General features: G+C 46.0%; 1 protein-coding gene across 3 annotated transcripts in view; it reads right to left on the bottom strand.

Annotated features, from left to right (window-relative positions):
- Nucleotides 1-427: 427 nt before the first annotated feature.
- The window catches only part of LOC147272947 (cyclin-dependent kinase 5 activator 2-like), a 28,383-nt gene continuing 17,144 nt past the window's right edge, over nucleotides 428-11,666 (bottom strand). For 2 of the 3 annotated variants that reach the window (XM_086202760.1, XM_086202761.1), the window contains 4 exons: nucleotides 10,782-10,850; nucleotides 8,864-9,496; nucleotides 3,850-3,987; nucleotides 428-2,894 (listed from right to left, as the gene is read on the bottom strand). In XM_086202760.1, coding sequence (XP_086058886.1) covers nucleotides 2,517-2,894; nucleotides 3,850-3,987; nucleotides 8,864-9,262 — 915 coding nt within the window. In that variant the 5' untranslated portion in view covers nucleotides 9,263-9,496; nucleotides 10,782-10,850 and the 3' untranslated portion in view covers nucleotides 428-2,516. Of the gene's footprint in view, nucleotides 2,895-3,849; nucleotides 3,988-8,863; nucleotides 9,524-10,781; nucleotides 10,957-11,666 lie in introns of those variants that run through there. The other variant, XM_086202763.1, reaches the window with a different exon arrangement.

Genomic DNA, 11,666 nt, shown 5'->3' with positions numbered 1-11,666 from the left:
CTGGTCTATTGGGGTCTTCTTTCATTGTTCATCTGGCTAAGGGGTGTCAGGTCCTCCTGCTGGGACTAACCCAACAAACCCCATTAATCATATCATTTCTGTCTGGTTAGGGTGAAAACAAATTAACACTGCTGACATCTTCTGCCTCCCTCTGCACTAAGGGGCACGCTCCAAGCTACTGGTACAAACGACACAGCAGGAGCCTCAAATCTGGACCACAACTGTCATTACTACCCAGATGACAGGTGGATGATTGGTAGCACTTCAACTGGTTCTGCTTCATGTTGATAAAGTTGATTGATGACAGCTCAGCAGCCTTAAAAACCCTTTACAATAACAAATATTTCAGTGTTTTAGATGTAAATCCACTTTGTTACACTGACACCACAATCACATGGGGATAGACTTACCTCCACAATGTAAAACTATGCGCAGTAAAATCATGAGAAGACTTTTATTGGCTGAGAATAAAACAACAAAAACTAACAGACAATCTGGAATGCAAGCTCCTAGATGGGTTTGGATCTGGTCATGATGCTTCACACTCAAAATAACCCACCTGATCTTCCTTGCATTTTATAAATATTATTTATTCTGCATCACTGAGGTTGTCAATGAAACCTGTGAGCTGCATCACTGAAACTATGAGCCATCTAACCTCACAGGGATGCTGGTCTTCACTGGCTGCTGAAGCCCGCACCATACAGTCCATCCTCTCTTTGAAAGTACATGTTGGGCTCAGGGAGATCTTTTCAAAAAGGCCACACCCTTTTACAATATGCAGTCAGTATTTACCATGTAACATGTAGGATTTTCTCATTTGAAGGGCTCAACAAAATGCAAGCGACAGCAACATCGCCAAATGAGTGAGCTGCTTCATCAAGGGCTTTTTTCGTTGACTGAAAAAAAACAATGACCGTTTCTTGTCGACATCCCTGTTTTTCATGAGTAAGATGAGAAGAGCTGAAAAATAGTAATGCGTGTTGTGATTTCATTGAAGAGACATGATGACACAAAAATGTAAGATATGGACAGGACATCGAAAAAGCTCTCCCTCAACGATGTGTGTTTAAAACATCCCAGCTGTTGACTGACATACCTTGCGTGCCACGTCCTGATACATCCCTCCCAGGTGACACAAGCTCAGCCTCACAGATGACGCTGGCAAGATGGCTGACAACTCTGATTAAGTTGGAATCCACTTCTTCTCCTAATTAATACATCAGCAGGAGAGTCAAAGATGGAGAGCTCCCACAAACATGAAATGATGCTTTACACATTTAATCACCTGAAACTATTCAGGTTCAGAATCTGAATGCTTCCATCATTTTCTTTTCAGTGTTCAGAGGCTAAAATGTGACTAAAACTAATAAGAATTTTTGTATTGTAACTAAAATAGAAAATGCGGCAAAAATTAACACTGGATTCCAAACTTTGTTATTGTCAAACTGGAGTCTTGGGTTAGATGAAGATGCTCACATATCAGAGTCGTCAGATTAGCCAGCATTTCTTGGTCATGAAACCCATCATCTCTCTCCATGTTCAGAATATTATGATGGCAATGGAAAATAACATTACAGATTCATGTAAATCTTGATAAGCTATAAGCGATCCTCCACACGAGTCAAACCAGACGCCATTAAACAACAATGAGACCTCATGACACTAATCAGTTACCATTTGTTATCCAGGCCACTTCTCTTCCTCATTCCAGACACAGGGATGCTGCACCATCACTCCATCCATGAGCATTTCAACAAAACAAAACAGGTATAAAATCAACAGGTCTGAATGTGGAGAAGCAGGCATGCCCTACAATTGGGTCTAATTACATTAAAACGGCTTGTTTGTTCGTTTTTGTACAAAAAAAGTCAGGTTTAATACATTCAGCTCGCCGACAACAGAGACAGATGTCGTCCAACCCCCATAAACTGCATTGATCAACTTTTAAAAAAATGTGAAGAACACACAAAATCCCCACTTACAATCACCAACATCCCAAATTTCCTGGAAGTAACTGACAGCTGTCTTAAACCATGGCATTTTAGTGTATTTGGACTTGGCCTGCTCTTACACCATCACACTGATGATGAAAGTATTCTAAAGTGTTCTTCATTCCGGTGGACAGGAACTGGATTTCAAATTAAAGACCAAATGTCTCTGATGTGCATGTGATGACAGGTACAAGAGGTTCATGTTCACGGAGAACACAGCTGTTACATTTGTAGTTCTATGAGCAGAAGATCTTCTGTACTGAGGGTCATTGAGGATTTCTGTCTCTGCTACCAGTAAAATCAAAGTCATAAACACATAAATTAATCTTTCCATTAAGGACTTACATGAAATGAGGCTGGAGAATTTTGGTGTGATTACCATGACAACTACAATCACAATATAATGTAGTTTTTGACTGACAGCATGCACTTAAGTAAACTATTGTCCAAGTTTCAGGCTCAGTGGGTCAGAGGTCCCCAGCTGGTTTACATTCCAAGCTCAAAAGAACTAAATGGGTTTTCTTAGCGATCAAGATCTACATTTTCTTTCTCCTCCTTCTCCCTCTTCCTCTCCTTTTCTTTCTCCCTCATGCCTCCCTGCTTCTTCAGGTCCTGAAACACTTCGGTGAAGAAGTGTGGGTCAGCATTGATTCGTAGCATGTCACTACTCAACCGACAAATGAGTTCTAATGCTCGTTCCCAGAATGCATCACGACTGGACTCCACCAGGAAAGGCTTGAGCGGGTAGGAGATCTCATTGCCTAGGTAGGAGTAGGCCAGGTAGAGACAGGTCAAGAAAGTGGCATGGAGCTCCTGCTCGCAGGAGATGTCCTCATCTACTGCCTCCCTGCACAGCAGGTACACAAAGACCAGGCTGGCAGGGCTGATGAAGCACTGGTCCTGCAGGGTACAGACACAAGTCATGACAATGACAAGAACCAGAGAGAAACTTGTGAAAACAGAGGGACATGCGATCAAAAGAAGGAAAACAATATCTTAATGTGTGCAGGGAGTCACTCCTTTGTGACTGCTTGCAGAGAGACTAGAAGGACTAGAAGTACCAGAGGGACTATGAATCTATGGGGGCTAGAGGCAAAATAACAATTAGCACCCCCATGATGCACTGGGCTTCTCTCTCCTCCTCCTGTCCTCACACGTGTTACTAACTCCTCTTCTTCTCCCCTCATCCCAGATCCTGGTGCTGCTGGAGGAGGCTCCAGACCTGAAGAGGCTCCAGCTGCCACCCGTAGCTCCACCTGCTCACGTCCCCGTCTGTCCATCAGTCTCTCCTCCTTTCTCTCCCTCTTCATCTCTGTCCCTCTCTTTCCTTCTGTCTCTCTGTCTTCCTCCATTCTCTGTCTTTGTCTCTGTCCATCAGTCTCTCCTCCTTTCTCTCTCTTTCTCTCTTTCCTTCTGTCTCTCTGTCTTCCTCCATTCTCTGTCTTTGTCTCTGTCATCAGTCTCTCCTCCTTTCTCTCCCTCTTCATCTCTGTCTCTCTCTTTCCTTCTGGCTCTCTGTCTTCCTCCATTCTCTGTCTTTGTCTCTGTCCATCAGTCTCTCCTCCTTTCTCTCTCTCTTTCCTTCTGTCTCTCTGTCTTCCTCCATTCTCTGCCTTTGTCTCTGTCCTGCTCTCCTGCTCTCTCTCCGTCCCCTCTGATCCTGGATCTGCTCCACCTTCCTGCTGGTAAAGGAAGGTTCTGGTGGCTGCTGTTGCAGGATGTGCTGCTGATGGAGAATTGTTGGGTGGAGGTTCATTGAAGGAGGGAGGTGCTGGACCTGCTCTACTTGGACAGAGTCAGGACAGGACTTTGGTTGGGGTTTGGTGACACACAAATAAAATTGACTTGCCCCCACCTGCCACCCCTGAACCAGCAGCGCTCGATCAACATTCCTGAACCACAGGACGATCTGATTGGATGGCAGCTCCCTCAATTTCACACAACGACGGCACAGAAAGTCTGAGAGACAACAGAGGAGTTCGCCAGTGGATGCCTAGAGGACAGGAGGCAGGGAAAGGGGGAAGGAGAGGAGCCAAGGACACAGGAGCAATAACAAAGGAATATCAGACATCTGAGCTTCTGCTTGACCTTTTTTAGTTGCGGTGAGTCAGTTGACATCCTGAATAAATCTGCACATACATGTTGTGGACCTGCCTGTCTGCTTCTCTCTGAAATCACTCTTTGTGTTTTTTAAAGAATTTGACCATATCTCTCCAGGAAGAGCAATAGGTGACTGTAACATGTTAGCTTTAAAAGCTTCACAGACGTAGCAACAGGAACTACGTTCAATTGTTCCCTGCTGTTTTAGTAGACTGGACAGTTAAGAAAGAACGATGAAATCAAATTCTATTAAAACAAACTTTGTTACAATTAATGCCACTTATATTACAACTTTGTATATTTAACATTTGAGTACCACAACATTTCCGCTTTAATGTGTAAAGTAACTTTAAGTGTTTGCAAAATCATTGTGCAAAAATGTTGCTCACTGTCAAATGCACAATTCTTTTCTAAAGGAGTCAACACACATTACTGCTAATCTACAGAATTTATGTATTCAGCACTTAACAAATGTATCAGACCACCTGTCACAAAAACAAGAAAACATAAATATTTGAGAAATCTTTCAGAAACTTATTTAAAACCAAAAATGTTATTGTTATTTATTTGGTCAATTCACATCTGAACCAACTAAATGTTCCGTTTGCCACAGAATAAGCAGAGATTAAGAGTAACTAATTTTCCGTGTGGCCTCCTTTGGCCTTGGCAGCAGCTGGGTTCTTGCTGGCTCTGTTGTCTGAGCGTTCCTACAGTCTCTGTTGTTGCTGAGTGCCAGACAGTTTCTAGCTGTTCCTCCGATTCGCTTGAGGTCAAACTTTTGTGTCACCAATCATTGAATCTACTGAATCCCAAACTTGTTAACTAGGATTCAAATCCAGACTCAGACTTGATGGGTCCACCAGTTCCGGGACTCCAGGTGTGGACATGAACACAACACCACTGACAAGGACTTCAAACATACAACCATCTGTCCAGAGAACCTCCCTCCAGTTACCAACAGGCCTGTGTTTGGGCTTCCAAAGCATTCTGGGTGTTTGGATCTTAGCAGCTGTTCTTCCCTCTGAGCCTCCTTCCGTCAGCTGCCTGCTGATGGTCAAAATGGAGACGTTCTCAGACTCTGATGTAGAACCTTCATCTCTGCCCAGAGAGCAGCAGTGGTCTTCCTTCCATCTTTAGTACTTCAGATCCTGAGGCGTCTGACATCTCCTCCAGTTAACCTCAGTTTCCTGCTTCATCCTTGGCGCATATGTGAGTTCCAGTCAGAGCAACTGACTCTGAGCACACGTGGCCCCACTGACTGTCAGCTTCTCCCTCCCAGACTGGAAAGCAGAGAAACCACTCTTACTTGCTGTGGTGTACCGTCCTCCTGCACCTTATTCTGACTTCTTAGAAGAACTCCCTGACTTTCTGTCTAACTTGGCGTTGTACTCAGACAAAGTCATTCTAGTGGGTGACTTTAACATCCATGTGGACGTCAATGATGATCGTCTGGCCACTGCGTTTAAGTCGCTTCTTGATTCTGTTGGCTTCTGTCAGAGGGTAAACAAACCCACTCACACTTTTAATCACATCCTTGATTTAGTACTCACTTATGAAATAGAAGCTGACCTCATCACAGTTCTTCCTCAGAACCCCGTCTTGTCTGATCACTCCTTAATTACATTTGAATTTACTTTAACAAATTATATTCTACCTGGGAAAAAGTCCTGCTTCAGTAGATGTCTATCTGACACTGCTGTTTCTAGATTTAGGAGCTTATTCCAGCAGGTAGCTCTGAAGCATTGATAGCTATGCTGCTACAGGCTGAGACTGCTGGGGGACACATCAGGTTACATGGAGCCCTCCTCTCCTCTCCTCTCCTTGCCTCCCCTCCCATGAACCAGTCTACCATCCAGTCCCCCATCAAGCTGGCTTGCTCTCCCTGCCTCCCCTCCCATGAACCAGTCTATCATCCAGTCCCCCATCAAGCTGGCTTGCTCTCCCTGCCTCCCCTCCCATGAACCAGTCTATCATCCAGTCCCCCATCAAGCTGGCTCGCTCTCCCTGCCTCCCCTCCCATGAACCAGTCTATCATCCAGTCCCCCATCAAGCTGGCTTGCTCTCCCTGCCTCCCCTCCCATGAACCAGTCTATCATCCAGTCCCCCATCAAGCTGGCTTGCTCTCCCTGCCTCCCCTCCCATGAACCAGTCTATCATCCAGTCCCCCATCAAGCTGGCTTGCTCTCCCTGCCTCCCCTCCCATGAACCAGTCTACCATCCAGTCCCCCATCAAGCTGGCTTGCTCTCCCTGCCTCCCCTCCCATGAACCAGTCTACCATCCAGTCCCCCATCAAGCTGGCTTGCTCTCCCTGCCTCCCCTCCCATGAACCAGTCTACCATCCAGTCCCCCATCAAGCTGGCTTGCTCTCCCTGCCTCCCCTTCCATGAACCAGTCTACCATCCAGTCCCCCATCAAGCTGGCTTGCTCTCCCTGCCTCCCCTTCCATGAACCAGTCTACCATCCAGTCCCCCATCAAGCTGGCTTGCTCTCCCTGCCTCCCCTTCCATGAACCAGTCTACCATCCAGTCCCCCATCAAGCTGGCTTGCTCTCCCTGCCTCCCCTTCCATGAACCAGTCTACCATCCAGTCCCCCATCAAGCTGGCCTGCTCTCCCTGCCTCCCCTTCCATGAACCAGTCTACCATCCAGTCCCCCATCAAGCTGGCTTGCTCTCCCTGCCTCCCCTTCCATGAACCAGTCTACCATCCAGTCCCCCATCAAGCTGGCTTGCTCTCCCTGCCTCCCCTTCCATGAACCAGTCTACCATCCAGTCCCCCATCAAGCTGGCTTGCTCTCCCTGCCTCCCCTCCCATGAACCAGTCTACCATCCAGTCCCCCATCAAGCTGGCTTGCTCTCCCTGCCTCCCCTTCCAGAAGCTTCCTTCTTCAGCTGTTATTAACATTTCCATGTTTCCTCCATTCTGTGTTATAAACTCTTTTCTTGTCTGTACCAACATCTCCTGCACGTCTGTCCCTCCTGGTGAGGGATCCTCCTCCCCTCCTCACCCTGAGGTTTCTCAGATTTTTCCCTGTTAAAGGTTTTCTATGGAGTTTCTCCTCAGTCGATGTGAGGCTCAGAGGGCAGAGGATGTTGTTATGATGCCATGAAGCCTGGAGACAAACTGGTGGGGAAAACAGGCTACAAAGAAAACTGCCTTGCCTTGCCACACTTTCTGTCTCCCCTGTGTGTCTCAGAGAGCACTCAGCACCTTGAAGGCTTCGGTGCAACTCTTCATAGTCAGTCGTCTCTCCAGGTTTGCCCTTCTGAGCAGAAACCTGGAAAATCAACCTGTATTCACCTTTTTATACACAAACATGAGCAGAGTTATTCTGAGGAGTCCCAAATTAATCAGGAAGATCATTTAACCACTGAAACTAACTTTTCTGTTCAGGAATGCAGGTTAACAGCTATAATTTGATGTCTTACTCAAGCAATAAGAAGGTGCTTTACTATTTTTCTGTTTTTTAAAAAAACAATAAATATGACAATTCATGGAAAACAATGATAATTATAATTTAGGATTAAAATAAATATAATTTTATATATAAAGTACTGGTCAAAATTTTGAACATACCTTCTCATTTAATGTTTCTTCTTTATTTTCATGTCTATTCCAACTAAACGCAGACGGGATGGGATGGCGTGTTGCTGCAGGACGCTGTGGCGGCCATGTTGGTTCAGTAAAGCCCCCCCACCATCACACCTCCTCCTCCATGCTTCATGCTGGGAACCATGCATGTAGAGATGTCCCTCCTCCTTTTCTGTGTCCCACAAAGACACGGCGGTGGAACCAAAGATCTCAAATGTGGACTCACCAGACTAAAGCCCAGATGTCCTCTGGTCTCATGTCCACTCCTTGTGGTTCTGGTCCAAACAAACCTCCTCTGCTGGTTGCTTCTCCTTGGTGGTGTTTTCCTAGCAGCTGTTGGACCATCAAGGCCTGATTGGCGCCGTCTCCTCTGAACCGTTGGTGCAGAGATGTGTCTGCTACCAGAACTCTGAGGCGTTCATCTGGGCTCCAGTCTGAGGAGCTGTTAACTGGTGGTTCCTGAGGCTGGGGACTGGGATGAACTCCTCCTCAGCAGCAGAGGAGACTCTTGGTCTTCCTCTCCTGGGCCGTGCTCATGTGAGCCGGTTTCATCGTGGCGCTTGAGGGTTTTTACAACTGCACTCGGGGACGCATTCAAAGTTTTTCCAGTTTCCTGGACTGAGTGACCTTCAGGTCTTAGAGCACTGATGAACGGTGGCTCCTCTCTACTTATGTGAAGCACGGGGGGGGGGGGGGGGGGGCTACTTTGAGGAATGTAAAATATAAAACATATTTACACCTATTTAACATTTCTTTTCATTGCAACTTAATTCCATTTATCTTGTCACAATTGTTCTGACTTACCTATTTCTGTTTCATTTCAGGTGAAAGAACGAGTGACAGAAACATATCCCAGTGTGACGTCACTGAAGCGTCTGGAATTCTGACTGTAAAACTTTCAAATCAGTAGAAACAAATCTCTGCGGCTGTGTTGAATTTGTCAATAAACGCACCAAGGATCTAGGAGGGGTGAGAGGCCATCTGAACCCCGAACCCCCCCCCCCCCCCCCCCCCCCGCCTCTGAAACGCCACAGTTCCTACTTCAAGTTGCCAAATTTTCTTCTTTTAAAAATAAAGTACGGCTACGTGGTCAGCTGTCACTGATGACGTAACTACCAAAGGACATTTGAGTATATGTGAAATTGATCTGGGCAGAAGGACACGACCACTACCACCCACCTGGACGACCACCCTCCGCGGTGACACCAGCGGCTCCGGCCTCGCCTGCTTCTGGTTCTGGTCCGGGACTGTGGGTACCGGTACCGGAATGGGTCCGTGTCTGTGCGCGAGTTTGAGTGTGCGGTGGCGGACGTCGGTGGCGGCCTGCTGCTGCACTTGCCCGACTTCGGCCGCGGCGGGCTTCACCTTCTTGCCGCACTTCCGCTTGGCTCGTGCGGCCACGAGGCGCCTCTTCCAGGTAAGCGCGTGCAGCAGCACGGGGTGCCGCGGCTTCTTCTTCTTTTTCTTCTTCTCCTCCTCTTCCTCCTCCTCTTTCCCTTCTCGGGGCTCGGAGGGCTTTTGCGGTCCACGAGCCGCATCTTTCCGCGAGCCCGGAGACAAGGACAGCACCGTTCCCATGACGACGCAGAGACCGAGCAGCGCGAGCCACTCTGCAGGCGCAGCGATGATCAGGTTCACCCAGGAAACGTTACCGAGACGAATCCATCACGCACACAAACCACGTCCGTCTCCGGGACCATCAGCGCCGCCGTTCCGCTGGTCCCGGTGTCGGTCCACCCGTCTCTCCCTCTGCGGTGCAGACTGACGGGTTGAGGGAGGGGCGGGGCTGCGGACCCTCCTGACGTTCTGAAGCTGAAGATCCACAATTAAAACAATAAACTGGTGTGTGTGTGTGTGTGTGTGTGTGTGTGTGTGTGAGTGTGAGAGAGAGAGAGAGAGAGAGAGAGAGAGAGAGTGTTTGTGAGTGCGTGAGAATGTGTGCGCGTGTACGTATAGTTGTGCACACGCGTTACACTATCCGAATTTGATGGTGCGGCGCTCGAAGGTGAATTTCATGATGGTGATGATGTCATCAGCCATGTGGATGCTACAGTTCTGGGGTTACATAAACCCTAACCCAAACCTTAATCCAAACCCTCCTGGTTCTTATTTAGTGGCTTAAACCAGCAGCGCACATCAACGTTAACATATCATGACTCATATTCGGTTCTGAAAAGGCACTTTGTGTATTTGAAACCTTCAGGTTGTGTGTTTAAAAGTTTCACTTCACAACTACATGAAATCTGTTTCTTTCAAGTATTTGCCATCATTTGGCGTGCAAAGATTATCAGTCAGGACAGGGTTAGCCTGGGGTTAACCTGCTACAACCATTAAAACACAGCCTCACAGTAACGGTTCAGAGGCCCACATATTAACATATCAAATAAATTACAGTGTAATAGGTGTTTTGAACACTGCAACACTTGAACACAACACACAGTCAAATGCATGCCATTAATGATCTGCACATTGGCTCACATGGCTACTGGACATTACAAACTGTTTTTGTCTCATTCACCACTGATGTTCTTGCTCCTACTGAAGGTTTGTCAGTGTTCAACTGGTGTTTGGAGGTTTATGTGACAACTCTGTGCCTTCCATAGGTACGCTTGGGGGGAGACGGGGAACTGGAGTCTCTTAGCCAATCATCTTTGCGCTGGCGTACCTGAATGCTGGGCCTTCTCCGTGGGTGCTCAAGCCTTATTGCACAGAAACACTGGCTCAGGGTTCGCTCTCTATTAGCTCATGGTTATTTCTGGGCTGGCGCAGGGTTAGCATACAAGTTCCCTTAGAACTAGTCGACTAAGCTTACTAACACCAGAGTTTCTTGTCAGAGTGAAAACCATTCCCCAGAAGACTGAGACAAAACTATAAAGCAGTGGTACTCAAGCTCGTAGTCAGGAGCCACTTCAAAACATTCTTTTTCTTCCTGAAAGCACTTTGCATTTCAGAATAAGGATAATAGCACGATGCAACGACAAATGTCATAATTGGTATTGTTTCAACAGTTACTGAAACCGTCGTCTTGATGGTAGCATTTAATTAGGAGCAGCGAAAGATCACCAAGGGACAAGACACTTCTCCACCAGGTACTCACCACATACTCTCGGAGGAGTGGCGCACCAGGCTGCTGCCCGGACGTACTGGAACGTGCACTGCCGTGCTTCTGGGGGAAAACCAAATCACTGATTAGAAGAGCTGAGGTCTGATCTGGCAAATGTGACACGGGGAGGCTTTTAGAGACTTTTTTTTTAATTTAAGTGGGATTTAAGAGAGTCCCACCCCCCCACCCAAAAAAAAGCTGTGCATTGATTAAAACCCCAACCCTTGAAGACTTTGAAAGACTAATGTAGAAGTACCCTTGCATACCTCAAGACACTTTCTCAACATCTCACTAAGTTAAGTCAAACTAAGATTCTTGAATAACTACATATATATGTAGTTCTTCAAGAATCTTAATCCACATATATACATATACACGCACGTAAATACACATATGCATATATATATACATATATACATACATGCACGCACACACACACATATACACACATACATATAAATACATACACTGTAAAAAAAAGTCTGTAGAAATTACGGTAAAAAACTGTCAAATGGTAACAGTTAAAGGCCGTAAAATCTAAAATAGTATATCGCCGTAGTAAATACATTGAATAACTGTAAATCAACGAACAATACATAACTGTAATTTTTACAGCCGTAATCTGTAGAAAACACAGATTTTCAGTGAAAATTTACAAACATGGTAAAATTCATGGGAAAATACCGTAAAGTCACAGAAGATTTTGCTGATGTTAACATTTTAGTTTACAGTATAAAACTGTTAAACATTCTGCAAAATCATACCTTCATTTTTACAGGAAGAACATGTTATGTTAATATGGTCCAGAGGTAAATTCAATTTATATAAGGGAAACCATTTGAATGATTTTAAAAGCATCTCCAAACATCTGACTAATTT

The sequence above is a fragment of the Aulostomus chinensis genome, chromosome 1, assembly GCF_037954235.1.
Source record: "Aulostomus chinensis isolate RoL2024-O1b breed Wild chromosome 1, RoL_Achi_v1.0, whole genome shotgun sequence".
Lineage (NCBI taxonomy): Eukaryota > Metazoa > Chordata > Actinopteri > Syngnathiformes > Aulostomidae > Aulostomus > Aulostomus chinensis.
The sequence above is the reverse complement of the archived record's forward strand: the minus strand, read 5'-3'. Positions and strand labels throughout refer to the sequence as shown.